We start from the raw sequence: 18,652 nt of genomic DNA on the forward strand, positions 1-18,652 counted from the left end.
GGACCCCACTGGAAATTGTTCTTTTTACGGGTCACAAAGGAAAGAGGGCTCACCATCTGGCTGTACTCTGGGATGTGCATCCTCCAGAAGCCAATGGTTCCCAGAAAAGCTTGGGTTTCTTTCTTGTTTGTGGGTGGAGCCATTGCTACAATCTTGTGGATGACGTCTGTTGGTATCTGGTGTCGTCCATTTGCCATTTCAGCCCTAGGAACTGGATCTCTTGGGCAGGGCCCTTGACCTTACTCTTCTTGATGGCAAAACCAGCCTTGAGGAGAATCTGGATGATCTTCTGTCCTTTCTCGAAAACTTCTTCTGCTGTGTCCCCCCACACAATGATGTCATGGATGTACTGGATGTATGGATGGGGGTCACAGCATCTCGGTTCCTCCGATACTGTTGCCTGTGTACAGTTGTCGTGGTCCTTGGCACTTCTTGTCCCCAGAGCTCCAGCGATTCCTTTCGTACAACAAGGGGACCAATGCAGCACCACCTCTCCAATTTTAAGTAGCATTTTCGCTGCCTTCACCACTAGGATCATTGTCACTGAGCAATGGAGGGATGGGTTAGAGCTGATCTTGGAGTCTTTGCTACCAAACCTTGAAGGCCACCATTAAGGAAACTGGCTACCAGGTCGTGGATGTCCAAATTAAGGAAAGGAAGCAATTTGTTCCATCCATCTGAACGGTCCCTTACAGGATGTCCTAGGACAGGCACAAAACCAGCAAGAATCAGGAAAAAAATTAGTAAAAAGACCATTGTTATTATTTTTCTTTCTCCTTGTTCCTAAACAAAGCTATGTTTAGATAAACACAATCCTTCTTGGCAGTTCTCCCAGGAGTGTCCCAAAACAATGGTGGATGTTTACAAACAAACCTGCTCTTGGCAGCTTTCCCAGACAATATTCCCACAAAACCAAAGGAACCAAAACAATCCCACTTCTGACACCAAAACCATCTGTAGCCAGTTGGAGTTGGCTTCCTGCCAAACCCCACAGACTACAGAAGATTACTACGTGTAAATTTAGGGTAGAACTTAGGTGGGAGGTTCCTGTGCCACAGAGCTCTTGCCCACAGTTTCTCTTGGAAAAGAATGGAGTTCCACAGCTCATTGCTTCCATTTCAATCTTTTTTGACCACTCTGGAAAATCTGGACAAACCTGATGAGCAGAAGTCTTGGGCTTTACCACAGGTGTCTGGGTGGTGTTCTGAGAGCCAGACTTCTGCTCAGCCCAAACTGATGCCAAGATGTCCCAGGTCAGGTGAATCCAGAAGTGGACTTGCAGCCAGAAGTCCGCTGACAGCGCTGCTTGGGACTGCAGATCTGCTTCTGTGGCGCTCCAAAAAGAGCTTGGTGTTGGCCTCTGCAAGTCTCTCAGTAGCTCTGAAACATTCACAAGCACACACAGAGTCATCTTTGGCAGGAAGGCTTTCGCAAAGTTACCCTCCACAGCCTTGGCTACTACTCGACTTCTAAAAGCCAAGGGCATGAAGAGCGTCCAAAACCAGCACATCCTTTGATCTGAGCTTGTTCACAGGGCCTGTTTCTAAGAAATCACACCAAGTGCAAGGAGTAGGCAGTGTCACCTCCAGAAGAACTCTGGTCTACCCTGGCCTTCTCAAGGAAAGCTCAACCCTCAGACCCGCTGCCAAAACAGAAGCCAAGAAAGAGCCGCCTTATTTTGGATTCACAGAATCCAACTCTCTTCTCCCAGAGGCCTCTCCTTATTCAAACAGGAAAGGGCACAAGATTCATCTTTTCTGTCACCCACGGGATGAGGAGAGTAGAGACTGGCAGAAAGACTGCCTGCTAAAACAACCTCAACTTGAAAAGACACCAATAATGCCATAGTGGTGGTGCTGTGGGGTTACTGCTGGAACTCTAAAGAGAAAGGAAGACAGGCCTGAGGAAGGGAAGGGTCTGAAGGAACGTTCCCCACAAAGATGCCACATTCTGCTTTCACACCTGACGCTGGCCAGATGTAGAAAAGGGATTTCCAAGGAAAATGCAGGAGGAAAAAGGAGTCTGTTCTTACCAGTCCAAAAAAGCATGGACTTACCTTTCCAGTCTCTTGGCGAAGCTTTTTCTTCTTTGGGCTTCCACCAGATACAGCTCTTTGTACTTGTCCACTTCTGCCTGGGTGGATTCCTTTTGAAAAGGTCTTTCTGCTTGGTTGCTTTTTGTCCTTCCCAGTGCACGTTCAAGATCTCTAATTCTGTCTTCCAGCTGCTTTTTCAGTGAGTCGAAATGACTGGTTCTGATTTCTTCTAATGTGTCCTGGTGGGCTGCCTGTGCCTGAAGGAGACAGTGCACCTTCAACCACCACAAGAAAAAGTGAGCTCTGCCCAGCACAAAATTGCACACACCCACTTTCAAGGGTCCAGCCTTACTCAGAGAGGTGGCTCTGCCTCCTCACTCCCAGCAGCAACCAAGGCAGAACCCAGGAGCTGCCAGGGCAAACAATTCTTTTCATTGGGAAAGAAGCCCAAATGAGCACTCTGCTTCAAAGTTCCTAATGAAGAGACACTGGGTCTGTAGGACAGGGCATGTCCAAAGGGATTCTTCAAAGACAAGAAGAGCTTCCACCTCCACCTCCACCCCCTCCCTCCCATCCCTGGAATTTCAGTGACTCCTTTTCTGAGCACTTTCACCCCCTACAAGGACAAAGCAGCACCTGTAGGTCTGGCCATGACAGCTGCAAGTTGCCAAACCCATTCAAGGATGAGCAGTGAGAAGCAGAGCAGCGCACAGAGATCCCCCCAAGCACTGCAAAGTGGGAATCTGCCTTGGGCAGCCTTTGCATTCAGGGACCTGCCGGCACATTCCACACCCATGACAGCACTCCTGCCCAACCAGATTGCCTTCTGCCACTGCCTTCAGCAAAGACAGAAGCTAACCCACAGAATACAGGAGCAAAAGAAAAAGACCAAACACCATGGCCACAAGAGAAGTTTAGGAAGTGCCTGTGGACACTGGGGAGAAATTCACTTACTTGCAAAAACTCATTGACTTCTTGGAGTTTTTGTCTTATTTCCTGGTCTGCTTCTTCTTCCACCTCTCTTTTACACTGTTCGAGTTGGCTGCGATCCACCACGTTGGTCTCCAAATGATGGTGGAGTTTTGCCAGCTCTTCTTGCAGCTGGCATTTGTCCATGGCCAGGTTCTCGCACTCCCCACGCAGGGTAGACAGCTCTTCTTGCAAAGCCTGATTTTTGGCCTCCAGCTGCGTGCACTGTTCACGTTCCCTGTCCAACTGCTGGGAAAGTTCAGCAACCTGCAGACAGAAAATAAAAAAAGGAGCTCAGCGTGGTGTAAAGGCAGTGAATTCTGGGAAAATCCAAAACTGGCTGCCCAGGGAGACTTTATTCATCATCTGCTGGCTCAGGACTAGACACAAAGTGCAACCAGGCTTTTCTTTTCCAGCAAGAACAGCTTTCCCATCATTTGCCATAGGATTCCTCAGCTTCCCAGCCTTTTGGAGTTCCTCATGCAAAAATGCTCCACGCTTCTGGACTCCAAAGGAATCACTGCAAAGGCAGGAAGCCATTCTACAGGGATGCCTTCAAACCCAGGCGTGACTCTGACAGACGCCGCTTTAGCAACGGATCCGAGTGACGAGCGGAGAAGGGATGAGAGGTTCTGTGCCACTGCTGCACAGGTAGAGCAGTCTCAAAAGCACTGCTGGGAACAGCCCTTCTGGCTCCCCACCACAGGATGGGCTGAAACAGCTCCCTGTGAGCAAGAAGGGACAGATTTTCCCCTGGGAGGCCCCTGTCCTCCTTGGGCCCTGGGCAGCAACAACACTGTGCAGAAAAGCAAAGCCTCAAGTGCCTCCTGCTCAGCTCGTGCCTGAGACAGGGTTCAGGGGCTGATGGTGCCCTGCCAGTGACAGTGCTGTTCCTCCCCTCTCTGCCAGGGCAGCAATTCATCTGTCACACCCAGAGGACGCTGTCACAGCCTCCCTCCAGCTGCAGCCAGGCCTCAGCTGGGCCCCACTGCTCTCAGCCCATGGACGTGATGTCCTGCCAGGACGGCAGACCTGCCCATCCCTAGGGCCCAGCCGAGGGATCTGCACTCTTGGCTGACCCCGCTCACTGTCAGGGGGCCTGTTCTGCTCTTCCTGCTCAGGGCCTGTGGGACGGCTCCCTGGCCCGGGAGCTCACGCACCCTGCCAGGTTGGCTGCCACTCCTGGCTTGCCCCTCCTCTGCAGGACAGCCTGGCCTCCATCAGCCCTTACACCTACTGCTTTGCCCTCAACATTTGCATCTTTCCCCAGAAGGAGAACTACCCCGGATTAGTTCGAGTCATCTCCCACTGGAACAGCAGGAGGAGCATTAAGAAAAGCCCATCACATCCAAAATGCAACCAAGGGGAATAAAAATCATCAGCATGACAAGAAACAGAGGGAAAGCATATCCCAGCTTTCAAAAGAAGGAACACCACAACCAAAGAGCCCCACCCAGAGCGCAGCTCACCTCTCTTTGGAATCTATCAACTTCCTTGACCTTTTCAGAATATCTCTTCTTCATTTCTTCCAGCTGGGACTGACTTTCTTTCTCTTCATTAACCTGGAGTTTCCTCCTCTCTATCCTCAGAAGCTTTTCCAGCCTGCACAGCAAATTAGTCAAGAAAACCATGAAACACAGGAAGAACCAGCCTTTCCCCCACAGTCTCACAGAAACAGCACAGACAGCATCCAAGCCTAGAATGGCTTGGCTTGGCAGGAATCTTAAAGATCATCCAGTTCCAAGCCTCCTGCTCTGGGCAGGGACACCTTCCACCAGACCAGCTTGTTCACAACCCCATCCAACCTGGCCTTGAACACTTCCAGCCATGGGGCATCCACAGCTTCTCTGGGCAACCTGTTGCAGTTCCTCACCACCCCCACAGCAACCAATTTCTTCCTAGGATCAAATCTAAACCTACTCTCTTTCCATTTGAAGCCATTCCCCCTTGTCCTCTCACTACCTGCTCTTTTAAATGCACTCTCTCCATCCTTCTTGTAGGCTCCCTTCACACCCCAAAAGGTCACAATTAGGTCACCCCAAAGCCTTCTCTTTTCCAGGCTGAAGTGTTGCAATTGTCCCAGCCTTTCCTCCTAGCAGAGGTGCTCCATCTTTCCAAGCACCTTGGTGGCCTCCTCTGGGCTCAGTCCAACAGCTGGAGGTCCTTGCTGTGCTGAGGAGCCCAGAGCTGGATGCAGCACTCCAGCTGGGCTCTCCCAAGGGTAGAGCAGAGAGGCAGAATGCCCTCCCTCCACCCGCTGGCCACGCTGCCTTGGACACAGCCCAGGACACAATTGGCTTTCTGGGCTGCGAGCGCACATCGCCGGCTCATGTCCGGCCTCTCCTCCAGCCCAAGGGCTTCTCGGCAGGGCTGCTCTGCCCCTCTTCACCCCCCAGCCTGCACTGATACAGGGGCTGCCCTGAGCCACGGCCAGCATCTTGCACTGGCTCTTGGTAAACCATCAGCAGATTGCCATGGGCCCACTTCTCCAGCTTGTCCAGGGCCCTCTGGATGGCATCAGCTGTGTCAACCACACCCCTCAGCTTGGTGTCAGCTGCAAATTTGCTGAGGGTGCACTCCATCCCTTCCTCTGGATCATTAGTGAAGACATTAAAGAACACTGGGCCCAGTCCAGACCCCTGAGGGACACCACTTGGCACTGATGACCCTCAGCACTCTGAGCCATTGATCACCACCTCTGCATGGCACTGTTCACCCAATTTCTTCTCCATCTAACAGTCCACACATCCAATCTATCTCTCTCCGCTTTGGAGAGAAGGATGTTGTGGGGGACTGTGTCAAAGGGTTTCCAGAATGACAGGGAGATGACATGGGTAGCCCTTGTCCACTGAGGCAGTCGCTCCATCTTAGAAGGCCACCAGGTCGGTCAAGCAGCACTTGCCCTTGGGGAAGCTGTGCTGGTGCTTCCAATCATCTCCCTGCCGTCCATGTGCCTTGACAGAGCTTCTAGAAGGATCTTTTCCATCACCTCCCCAGGCACAGAGGGCAGGCTGACACGTTGGCAGTTCCCAGGGCCCTCTTTTCTACCCCTTTCAAAGATGGGCACAGTGGGTTTCCCTTTTCCCCCTCACCTGGGACTTCCCCTGACTGCCACGACTTTTCAAATATCAAGGAGAGGGTCTTGGCAACTCCATCAGACCCTGTTGGCCAATGGAGGGCAATAATGCTGGCCAGATGTAGAAGATGGATTTCCAAGGAAAATGCAGGAAGAAAAGGACTCTCTTATTACCACTCCAAACAAGCACGGACGTACCTTTCCAGTTTCTTGGCAAGGCATCTTCTGGTTTTCACTTCCTCCAGATACAGCTCTTTGTACATCCCCATCTCTCCCTGCGTTGCTTCTTTACGAGAAGCACTCTCTTGTTGGGTGTTTTTGATCCTCTCCAATTCACTTTCCAGATTTCTAATCCTTTCTTCCAACTGGATTCTCATGGAATCACAATGACTGTCTCCAGTTTGTCCTAGTGGGGCCTGGTGGGCTGCCTGTGCCTGAAGGAGACAGTGCACCTTCAACCACCACAAGAAAAAGAGAGCTCTGCCCAGCACAAAATTGCACACACCCACTTTCAAGGGCCCAGCCTTACTCAGAGAGGCGGCTCTGCCTCCTCACTCCCAGCAGCAACCAAGGCAGAACCCAGGAGCTGCCAGGGCAAACAATTCTTTGCATTGGGAAAGAAGCCCAAATGAGCACTCTGCTTCCAAGCTCCTAATGAAGAGCCTGTGGACACTGGGGAGAAATTCACTTACTTGCAAAACGAGGCTGACCTCTTGTAGCTTTGCACTTCTTTCCTGGTCAGCTCCTTCTGCCACCTCTCTTGTACACTGTTCTCTTTGGCTGCCATCCAGCACCAAAGTCTCCAAATGGTGGTGGTGTTTTGTCACCTCTTCTTGCAGCTGACATTTGCTCTTCTCCAGTTGTTCACACTTCCCAAGCAGAGTGGACAGCTCTTCTTGCACAGCCTGGTTTAGGGCCTCGAGCTGCATGCCTGTTCCAGGCTCCATGTCCAGCTGCTGGGAAAGTTCACCACCCTGGACACAGAAAAATAAAAGAAAAGGAAACTCTAAAGGCAGTGAATTCTGGGACAATCTCTGAAGGGGGTGGCCATGGCAACTGTATTTATCATCTACTGGAAATGAGCGTAGGAAACACTTGAAAGATTCCCTGACAGAAAGAAGAAACTTTACACCTACTTAAGAATTTGGGAGACACTTCTGGCAACAATACTTCTGGCAACAATACTTCTGGGTCCCTTGGAGCTCATGATGAAACTCCTCATTTAGAATCTAAGAATTCCTCCAGTGTCCAGCACACCAAATACCCTCAGGGCTTTTGTAGCAGCTGGGGAAAGGACCAGGCTGCTTTCTGAGCAGCCTCTGCAGAGGAGAAGGCAGAAACTGAGCTCCCCAGGCTCTCCAGGAAAACTTCATCTGACAATTGCCCCTTACAAGCAACTAGGCTCCAGAGTCACAAAAAGGCAAATTTAGGACCAGCTTACTGAGGCAGAGGCTTGCAGGGCTCTCGGAAGGGCTTCAACGCTCTCGCTTGGCTGCTGGACAGTGGCTTCCAATCTGCTGTTCTCACTTGCAAAGCTTAAGAAGAAATACAGCTCTTATTACCAGAAAAGCCAATGCCAGACAAACTGTGCTAAGGAACAGAAGCCACAGCAGAAGTGTCCTTCAAAATCCCACTGACTCTTCCCCTGTTTCCACCCAATCCCCAAAGCCACAGACCCCTCACTTCACTGGGTTCCTCTCTTACTCTTGTGTGTCTTCTTCCAGTTGGTTCACAGTCGGATTGGTCTCGCAAGATGCCAACAGGAGGTCCTGCAGTTCCTGGGAAGAAGTTACTGCCTCTCTTTTCTTGGCATCCAAAGCAGTCTTCAAGTCAGGAACACAATGTTCAGACTGAAGATGCTTTTCTTCCTCCTCCCTCAGCTGTAAAATCACGGGAAGAATGCACAGTTGTCAGGGGAGCTTTTCCAGAGAGGAGCCAGCTGCTGCTGAAGAACTCAGGTGCTGCATGTCTGTGTGCATCCCCTCGGCCCAAAGAACTGCAATCCATTCAAGTCCCTTCAAAGCTTCACTTCTGCTCCCCAATGAACACACTGAACACTGTTTTGTCCGTTTTCAGGATGGATAGGAAGCAACAGGCACCCCCAGGTTTCTCCCTGTGGGGACAGGCTTTCCATACCTCCGCGCCAGCCCTGTCCAGCTCCTCCTGCAAGCGCAGATTATCTTCCTCCAGGTGAGCCTCAGGGCTTCCAGGAACCACAAGAGCAGTCCTAAAGCATGCAAAATTTCATCGGAAACATGTCTGATCCTGCATCAGTTTTCCCCTGCTTGCTCCCAAAACAGCTCTTCCCCCCTTTCCTACAAGCTCCGGGAAAGCAAAGCCAAGTCCATGGAAGCATTGGAGAATTTCTCTTACAAGGGGCCTCCCTAAAGCAGCCTCAGCTACCAGCTCAGGCCATGCTGTTCAGGGCTCCTTGCACTGCTCTTCAAAGTCCCCCCAGATGCGGCTGCACAAACTCCCAGGGCAAGCCCTTTGACCCCCTGACCATCTCCATGGCAGGAAGTTTTCTCCTTCTGTGCGCTCGGAGCCCCTCGTGTCCCCTGGGACAGTGTTGGTTCTCTTTCCCCCAACGCTTCCCTTCAGAGCACTTAACACACCAACTCTGCCGTGCCTTAAACCCCCCTGGCCTGCAGAGCAGCCACGCTGCTGAGCTACTGGCAAGTTTCCCCGGGGCTCTGGCTCTGGGTGGGGAGAGGGCACCACAGACAAGGCTTTCTTGCAGACCTCAGCGGGCAAAGGACGAGAGCCCCTGAGGTAGGAGAGCAGCCAAGGGCAGACCTGCATTTACCAGTCCCACGGGGAACTGCTTCCACGGGGCTGCTCCTTCTTTTTCCCAGCTCATTGCCACGCCCCTCGTCTGGGTCACACTTGCAGACTACCCAGAACACCCGGGTGCTGTTCTGACAAAGCCCTCACCTTTCCCCCTGGGCTTGAGCAGGCCTGTCAGCTGCTTTGTTCACAAGGCACTCCAGAATCTCCTCGTGCTCTTGCAAGGCTGCAAGTTTCAAGGGGGTAAATCCCCACTAAAAGGAGAAAGAATCCCCATTAGAAAGACACAGACAAGCTCTGCAGCTGTTGGAAAGAGCAGCTTTAGCCCCGTGCCAAGGTTACCTGGTTCTGAGCATCACTGTTGGCATGATGCTCCAGTAACAGCCCTGCTACAGCTGTGTTTTTAGAGAGGACAGCCAGGTGAAGGGCAGTGTTGCCGTCAGCGTCTGCCAGATTGGGGTCGGCACCGTGTTCCAGCAGAACAGCAACACATTCTTCCTGCTCCTGCTGGACTGCCTGGCAACAACACACCAAAAGGGAAAGGCTTCCAACTTTTCCATCCCCCTCTGTCACAACGCCCTCAGCTCCTGAGTGCTGGCATAGAAGACCATCTTCAAAGATCAGCTAACAGAGGCTGTGCCGTGCCCATGGCAATAGGTGTGTTTCTATGGCCCTGCTCTGCAAGGAATCCTGCCAGACACCTCCCCTTTAACACCCCAGCACTAAGCCCCACCTCCAAGCTCAGAAGGCATTGCACACACCTTCAACAGGGCCGTTCTCTTGAAGCTGTCAGCGAGGTTGGGCTGGCTGTTCTTCCTTAGCAGATATCTGACGACATCTGCGTGGCCATTGGCCGAAGCCAGATGCAGAGGTGTCCTGAAAATTAAACAGACTCTCTTAACCCAGACAGACAAAGGATGAGCCCAAGCTGTGTCTGTACCCAACACCCTGGGGACCCCGCCCGGACTCTGCTCCTCCTGCTGCTGCTGCTGCTGCTGCTGCTGCTGCTGCAACCCTGCCCTGATGAGCCAGAGGGCAGAAGAGAACAGGTGAGGGCTGAGCAGCTGCAGAACAGCCCTGCAGAGAGAGCACGGCCAAGGCGCAGGTGGGCAACACGCGTTTGCAGCAGCGCTGGAGCCCGGGCGGCAGCTGCAAGCAGTGAAAAGCTCAAGAGTTCCCTGTCCCAGCTGACAGGGCAAATGTCACTTTTCAAGCCTTGTCCCTAAGAGAGGGCTGGCGAGGACTACTGCAGCTTGGCTCAGGAGCAGGCAAGGTGTGCCATCAGCGTGGCCCAGAACTCACCGCATCTCCTGGTCTGGCCTGTCGATGCCGACTACCTTGACGTACCAGCGCCAGCGCCTCAGCCAGCCCAGGTCACCGCGGGCGGCCGCGCGGTGCAGCCTGCCCAGCCCCTGCTCCCGGAGCTGGGAGGCGCTGCTGGAGCTGGTGGCAGCCCAGGGCTGCCCACTGGGGCTGCTGGAGGGCGACTGCCGTCGCTTCTTGCTCAGAAGCCACGGCATGGCCCTGCTTGGAGCTCCCAGCAGCAGGAAGGGCAAGAAGGCCCCGGCGGGCTGCCGGGAGCCAAGTGGGGATGAGGAATGGGACGGGGCGAGGTTTAGGGGGAGGGTGACAAAGGGGCGAGAATAAGGACGGGCACAGGGTATGAAGCACAAGGCAGACGAGGTCGCCCTGCGCAGTGGTCGTGGCCTGCAGCTGCCCAGACGGCGATGCAGGCGCGCAATGCTCCCCGAGCGGGATGTGCTGCTGCTCCCCGAGAGGCTACAGCAGCTCTGAGCGCCGGCTGCGGGCACCAACAAAGCCGTGCCCGACTGGCGCCTGTGGCGTCACAATGGCTGGTGGAAGGCTCAGCACGTCAGCGTGGGGTGTGACAGAGGCCACGGGGCAGGGTGGGGCCGGGCGGGACAGGGCAGGGCGGGGCAGGTGTGAGGGCGGCCCTGCTGGGCCTTGTGGCAAGGAGGCGGCCTGGGCCTTGTGAGGGCGGCCGGCGGGAGTGGGCACTGCCCCGCCTCAGGGCGCCCGGGGCAGGGCCCGGGACGCTCCCACCGGGCCGGAGGCTGCGGTAGGCGCTGGAGCAGCTCCCGCATCACCCGCTCTGGCTTTTTGCTTCAGCCTGGAGCCGGGCTGCCTCTGGACACACTGCCATCAATGAGGCTCAGGAGGAAGTGGGGCCACCACAGCTCTCAAGAAATGCCCACCCAGCGCTCCAAGCCTGCCAGGCCAGAGTTCCAGGACAATTCCCCAACTCCTTTGTCTTGTCCCTCTTGAAGAGCAGACACCTCACCCCCTCTCCCCCTCACAACTGCTCTCTCCTGCTGCTTTGCCAGATGCCAACAGTGAATTTCTGCTCTGCTCCTCCACCAGCCAACGGGCAGCACACAGCAGGGCAGGAAGAAACTTTCAAACACATCTTGTCCCACTTTGTCTCGATGACAACACCAACTGAAAGATCAGAGGTTCTGCACCAGCTTTCTCAGCGGAGGGACACTACAATGGACCACAAACAGGCTGAAGAAATTTCCCTTTTTCTTTATGGGCTACAAACTGATCTGCTTCCCACGGGATCAGGGATTTGCCTGTGTTTTAAGGCTACCAGGAGCTTACTCACTATCTTCTGCCCAGAACACAAAGAGGAGGGCTCGAAAGCACTGCAAGAGTCTGGCAACTGAGTAGTAGCAATAGCTCACCTGGAGGCCATGATCTTAACACCACTGTGCTTCAAGCCTTCCCAGAGGAAGGGCACACATTTGCCTGGCCTCTGGGACAGGCTGAAGATGCAGCTGTGAGCAGAGCTGAAGGGAGCAGAGGACAGCTCTGGCTCGGCCTTCAGGCCTGGCTTCTCTTTCGGCCTTGAAGATGTCTGCTGGACTGATTTGCACTCAGATGGAGGGCAGAGAGAGAAGTCTTAACTGCCAGCCCGGGAAGAAAGCCTGTCGCAGAGGCAAGCAGAGGGAAGAAGAGGGGACAGCCTTGGGATGGGGGAATGGGAGAAGCAAAGTCGGCAGGGGGAACAGAAGAAAACGAGGACACATCCTGGAGTCTTGATGGCGACTGCCGTTGGTTCTTGCGGAGGAGCCCCTCTATGCTGTGTGTGCTTTTGCACAGGCTGCACTGTGGGTATGGCCCTGCTCTGCTGGTGGCCACTGCTCACCCTCTGCACAGAATCACGGAAAGACTATCAGTCCCTGAAGAAGGGCCCTGGAATTCCCCCCACCTGGTGGATCTGTTTGGTGGAGGGTTCCTGGGTGGAATATGGGACAGACTAGATGGGACTGACAGGGTTTTGTTTTTCCCTGGGGCACCAGCAGACAAACAAATCTCCAAGAGTCGGGTGAATTCCCCTTCCCCCGTTTCCCGGCACACACGGGAATCTGCTGAGGTTGGACAAGACCAAGGTGGTGCAGCCGGGTCAGGGCAACCCCCGGGATCGGTGCAGGCTGGGGGAGGAAGGGATGGAAGAACCTGCTGGGAGAGGGCTCTGGGGGTGCTGGTGGGTGACAAATGGGACACGAGCCAGCCCTCTGCCCAGAGCTGGAGGCAGCACTGCAGGGGGGGTCTCAGCTGAGCGGAGCAGAGGGGCAGAACCCCCCTCCCCTGCTGCCCACGCTGTGGGATGAGCCCAGGACACGGGGGGGTTGTGGGCTGTGAGCTCCCATTGCTGGCTCCCATCCTGCTTTTCATCCCCCACTATCCCCATGGCCTTGGATGCAGGGCTGCTCTCCATCCCTTCAGCCCCGAGCCTGGCCCTTGAGATCTGGGGGCATTTGGCACCCGCTGGCTCCTTTGATCCCCTTTCCCATCCCTCCCAGAGCCCAGGGAAGGACTGAGGGGCCTTGGCTGATTGTCCCTGACCCTCCCCTGCCCCGACACCAAGCTGTGCTCCTTGGGGACGGTGCTTGGACAGCCCCAGTCAGACCCTGTTTCCCGCTGTGCCCCCAAACTGTGCCAGCAGTGCCAGGGCCTGTCCCTGCCTGTGATCCCAGCACGGACACGCAGCAGGACTGTGACCAAGCTGCCAGAGCACTCAGGCCTTGCACCCACAGCAGGACTGGCAAGGGGAGTGTGGAGCTGCAAAGAGCAGCTGTGGAAAGAGCAGGAGCCCCTGGCCCTGGCCCTGCTGCTGGGCTGGGAATCTCTTCCCTCCTCCTCTGCACAAAGGCACTGCCCCTGCAGCTCCAGAGAAGGGCTGAGGAAGCATCTTGGACACACAGGTCACTGCAGGGCACTTGATTTTCTTGAAATACACAGGGATCGTGGCACCTCAGTGTGTCTGTACACAGCAATGGTAGGTACTGGTGTAGCAATGGAATGACTAATGACAGTCCTTTATGGAAAACAGTAACACAAGTGAAGAAAAAAAAGGAATGCAAATATAAAATACCCCAATACAACAACAACAAAATGGACAACAACAAAATGGCACAAAGCAGTCTGACATCCTGGATGCTGTGAAGAAGAAAAAAGGCACTTCATTGCTTCTGGAAAGCATCCAGTCATTTTCCTCCAGGCACCCTTGAGGTCCTGGTTCCTCCTGGGGGGGTTCAGTGCTGGAGGCACCACCGAGTCCAGAACTGACCTCAGCAGTTCCAGCAGCGGGGAGGAGATGGAGGGGGGCTTCAGGTGGGCAAACCTGACAGTGCTGACAAACAGGGAGACCACAGCCAGGGGAGGGAGGCCCGTGGAAAAGGCTCTAAAAAACCCTCCCCGAAGTTCACTCCCTCTGCTCTCTGCACTTTGGGGTTCTGGGGGTCCCCCCGTTCAGGCTGTTGCAGGTCCCTCGTGTTTTGGGGGCCCCCTCTCCGGGTTCTGCCTTTTCCGGGCTGCTGGAGATGCCGGGAATCCCAGGGGTCCCCCCTCTCGGAGCCCCCTCTTCCAGGGGCCGGGGGTCCCCGGCCCCCCCACCCCTCTGGGCTCCCCCTCTCCGCGCTTCCCCTCCCGCCCCCCCAGGCTGCCGGGGGTCCCCCAGCTCCGCTGTCGCCCCTCTCTGCTCTCCCCACTCCGGGGGCCCTAAAAAAGGGGCTCGTCGCGTCCCCCCCCGCCGGCACCGGGCTGACAATGGGGGCGGCGGGGCCTGACCCCGCAACACCGACCCCCACCGCGGGGGGTCCCCGCATCCCCCCGCCCACCTCCCGCCTCTGCCGGGAACCCACCCCGGGATCCCCCCCAACAAAACACCAACGGACCCACCAGTAAGGGAAGCCCTGCAAGTGCCTCGACTGCGGGAAGAGCTTCATCTGCTGCTCCAACTCCATCACCTGTCGGAGGACTCACCTTGGGAACAGGTGACCCACATTCCCAGTGACCCACCTTGGGAACAGGTTTGGTGACCCACATTCCCAGTGACCCACATTGGGAACAGGTGACCCACATTCCCAGTGACCCACCTTGGGAACAGGCTTGGTGACCCACATTCCCAGTGACCTACCTTGGGAACATGTTTGGTGACCCACATTCCCAGTGACCCACTTTGGAAACGGGCTTGGTGACCCACATTCCCAGTGACCCACATTGGGGAGCCCCCTGGCTGGTGGACTGTGGCAGGATAGTCCCATGTGTGATTTGTGTGGGCACGGACCCAGTTACACACAGGGCATGCGGCTGAATCAAATTTATTAAGAACAGCATGAGCTGATACAGACAGTCCAAACTGTGACACGTCATGACGTGACCTCTCAGCCAGTGACATTCGAGCACTCCCTTGTGCATGTGCAGCAGAGCACCGAAGGAACTACAAGTCCCAGAATGCCTTGTGGCACTTCCTGTAATATAAATCACTACATTTCCCCTTTATTATAATTAGAACGAGTTACAGAACAATTTTTAAACCTTTTTCCTAAACATTTCTTAACATAAACAAACTTTTCTTAAACATTTATAAAAACCAGGGCCTAATGCAGTAAGGCCTTTATTAAAACTGGTCACAACCTTATTAACTGTGTCACTTTCAATTATTCAGGGTTTGTAAATGTGGTTTGTGTAAGACTTTTTATCTGAGGGTATTTGTGTAACTGGGAGAGAAGCATCAATTTTATCTCAAAGGGAAGTGTGTCAGGTTATGGGTGTTGTGTTCAATTGTATTTGCTGGGGTTGAGGTAGTGTTATTGTAGGACTGTATTTTATTTAAGGCATCTCTGTGTGCAAGTTTGGAGTTGGCTTCCTGCCAAATCTCCGAAACTCGACAACAGGGTCTCCTTCCCAGAGAGGGAAGGAAAAAAAAATGAAAAACCAGGCAGCCAAAGTTCTAGCCAAAATATATATATATTATGTATAAAACAGAGATATACAATGAGAATTATATATATGAATCTATGACCCCAAATAGCTTCCCGAAGTCGAAGGGAAGAGGGGGGAAGGGAGAAGGGAAAAGGATAAAATAGGGTGAAAAGGGGCAAATAATAAAACAGATCTACACAATCTAAAAACCCAGCAAAGCTGAAGAATTGGCAAGAGCTCACCACTTCCCTTGAAAGAAAGCAGTACGTCTGGACACGGCCCAGCACTCCCCCCTCACGCGTGGCCGATAACAGCAGTTACTGTAGGCCTCAGCTCCAGATAAGCCAGGCCCAGACAGGGACCACCGTTCTCCAACCTCGCCGGAAGAGAAGAGAGGGAACTCTCTTATCAATACCTTATTTATACCCTAGGTTACGTAAAGGAATAGCATGGAATACTTCCTTGGTCACCTTCCCAGTTCCTTCCTGGTTACAAACTGGTTTCCAGGAAGGCCTAGACTGAAACCATCACATTCTGGCATAAAGTGGGTTTGAATTCACTCTCATACGTACGTCCACACAACGTTCCTCATTCATACGTAGGTGGCCACTTCTCAGTCTCTCCTCACACATGCACACTTAAGCCTTTTATTATGTCTCTGTATTTCAGTCACGTAGTTCAGGTCTGGTAGTGGTCATTAGTTATGTGTTTCTTCGATTCCAGTTTCTTCATCTGTCACTTCTGTTGATTGCTCTTGCTCTGAAGAAGGGCTAATATAAGGCCTGACACATCTGGAAGGAATCCATTGTAATTTACCTGTGGATACACAGGCATCTCCCCTCCCCCACGTTACGAGGTCCACTGGTCCTGACCATTGCCCTGATATTAAATATTTATCATGACTGGTGGTTTGGGAGAGGAAAGTACCTGAGATTCGTGTTGATGTTGGTACCTGCCGTGATCTGTGTCATCACAGTTTAAGAAATTTAGGACATATGACACTTTCCACAGGTGTTCCTGGGACTATAGATAGATTCCCCCCTTTTTTGTTTTTGCAGCATTCCCTTCAATGTCCAGTGTGCTCTCTCCACCATAGCTTGTCCCGTGGGTGAATGTGGTCTGCCTGTGGAATGAAATATCCCCCAATCCATGAGAAATGTTTTGACCTTTGAGGAACAATAGGCAGGAGCATTGTCTGTCTTTGTGGTTTTTGGAATTCCCAAAGTTGCAAAGCAACTAAGCCAGTGTCGGAAAACATCCCTTGCCTTTTCCCCAGGGTGTGCAGTGGCATTTATGTGTTTGGAATGTGTGTCTGCTGTGACATGGACATACTTTAGCTGACCAAGTTCAGCTCTGTGAGTAACGTCCGTTTGCCAAATTCCATTGGCTGTTGTGCCTCGGGGATCAACCCCTTCCTCAGATGGCACTGGGGCAATTTGCTGCCAGTCAGGACATGACATGCTGATACCTCGAGCTTGATTCACTGTGAGTTGGAACTGCCTCTTTAACGAGCGTGCATTTTGCTCAAAGAATAGGTGGGAGAGTTTGGCCTGCTCGAGAGTTTTGGGAACTGCAGCAACCACAGCAGCAGCATCTGCTCTTTGATTGCCCTCTGCTCTGGGCCCTGGCAGTTCTGTGTGGGAGCGGGCATGCATTATGTAAAAGTCAAATTTTCTGTGGTTGACAAGGGACCATATAGTACGTATCTCTGTGAACAAATAAGGATTAGTGACATCTCAAAGGAAAGAGGCCTCGAGACGTGAAACCAACCCCGCAGCATAACACGAATCAGTAATGATATTCAGTGGCTGCTCACAAAACAACTCAAAGGCTATGCAGATAGCAGCAAGCTCTAAAACCTGGACAGAGCCTTGGTCTATGGTCTGTACTTGATTGTCCCAGTGTCCTGTGACAGGATTTATCCATGTCACTGCGGCCTTTTTTGACGTCCAGACGTGTCAGTAAAAACAGTGATGCCTGATACGGGTTATGGCCGGCAGCGACACGTGGCCATTAGAGGTAGATTCCCCATTTGTGCCCAGAGTCTGTGCTTTGGGAAGTGAATGGAAATGTCACCACTGTAGCCTGCCAACGCAGCCTGAAATCCAGCGTCCTCTGCGAGAAGCCAGTCCAAGTTGTCTTTGGTTGCTGGAATGTAGATGGTTTCGGGGTCTCGTCCATCCATCTCCTGCAGACGTCCTCTACCTTTAACAACAAGCTTAGCAAACATGGTATTAATAGTCCAGAAAGTCTTAGGTGGAGAGTGGGGCAGAAACAACCATTCCAGAATCCTCAGGGGGCCAGACTCTGTCTGATCCCCCTGGAAAAGGACGGCAAACAGTTGAAACTTGCTGGGCAAGGCAAATGTGTAGATCAGGGTGTCATCGTCCACCTTGCCTGTTTTCAATAGCCTGAGAGCATATTTTAGAGCCTGTTTTGCTTCTGTGGTTAGGGACCGAGTAGGGGTTAAAGTTGGGTCACCTTTAAGTAATTCAAAAAGGGGGTGCAGTTCCTCCGTTGGGATGCCCAGAATAGGCTGAAGCCAGTTAATGGCTCCTAATAGTCACTGTAAATCATTTAGTGTCAAAGTGTCTGTCACCTTAAGAGTCCATGGCTGTGGTACGATCTCCTGCTGCGTGATCTTCCACCCGAGGTGGGCCCAGGGTTGAGTTGGTTGGATCTTTTCTGGAGCGACCTGCAACCCTGCTCCTCGAACAGCATTAGTTAAGGCAGTCAAAATAGATTGGAATTCAGTCTCTTGGGCAGCAGCCACCGAAGTGTCTCCATGTAGTGGTAAATGTGGGCTGAAGGGTAGAGCTCCCGGACAGGGTGTATGGCATTAGCTACCACTGTCTGGCAAACAGTCGGACTGTTACGCACGCCTTGAGGCAAAACAACCCAGTGGTACCTCTGCACGGGCTCCGTGTGATTGAAGGCCGGAATTGAGAAGGTGAAGGGAGGAGCATCATCTGGATGTAGAAGGAGAGTAAAAGAACAGTCCTTCAGGTCAATTCCTGTCAGTGGCCACCCTGCAGGAAGCGTGGCAGGTGAGGGAAGTCCTGGTTGCAACGTTCCCATTGGCTCAATGACTGTATTAACCGCCCTGAGATCATGGAACATGCGCCACTTGCCACTCTTCTTAGGGATGCAGAACACAGGGGTGCTCCATGGGCCAGAAGTTGGTCCTATACGCCCAGCATCCAGCTGTTCCTGCACCAGGTCTCGCAGGTGAACTGGCCATTCCCTCTTTAGGGGCCATTGATCGACCCAGATGGGGTCGTCTGTTTTCCAATTAATTTGGTAAGTCCATGGAACAGCTCATCAGTGACCCTCACTGAGAAACCTGAGTGTTCTTTGTCGTAATCTGCACAGTGGTACCGACCGGACCCAAGACATCTCCCCCACAAGGTACACGGAATAGGAGCTGTGAAAGGAGCAATTCTGAAGGTCTGTCCCTCTGGCCCCAGTACCGTGCACAGATGTGCGCTTTGTCTAGGCCTCTGCATACCTCCTACCCCCAAAATGGTCGAAGTAGGGAAGATTGTGGGCCAATC

At 53.2% G+C, this 18,652-nt stretch overlaps 1 protein-coding gene across 1 annotated transcript in view; it reads right to left on the minus strand.

Moving 5' to 3' along the window:
* Positions 1-560: 560 nt before the first annotated feature.
* Positions 561-18,652, minus strand: part of LOC127461966 (ankyrin repeat domain-containing protein 26-like) — a 55,333-nt gene continuing 37,241 nt past the window's right edge. The window contains exons 12-17 of the mRNA XM_051770219.1: positions 6,279-6,514; positions 4,474-4,606; positions 2,990-3,271; positions 2,057-2,292; positions 1,157-1,380; positions 561-701 (exon numbers count right to left, since the gene is read on the minus strand). Coding sequence (XP_051626179.1) covers positions 1,224-1,380; positions 2,057-2,292; positions 2,990-3,271; positions 4,474-4,606; positions 6,279-6,514 — 1,044 coding nt within the window. The 3' untranslated portion in view covers positions 561-701; positions 1,157-1,223. The remainder of the gene's footprint in view (positions 702-1,156; positions 1,381-2,056; positions 2,293-2,989; positions 3,272-4,473; positions 4,607-6,278; positions 6,515-18,652) is intronic.

Source organism: Manacus candei, unplaced genomic scaffold, assembly GCF_025592945.1.
Source record: "Manacus candei isolate 608988 ecotype Guabito, Panama unplaced genomic scaffold, ASM2559294v1 h1tg000117l, whole genome shotgun sequence".
In the NCBI taxonomy this organism is placed as follows: domain Eukaryota; kingdom Metazoa; phylum Chordata; class Aves; order Passeriformes; family Pipridae; genus Manacus; species Manacus candei.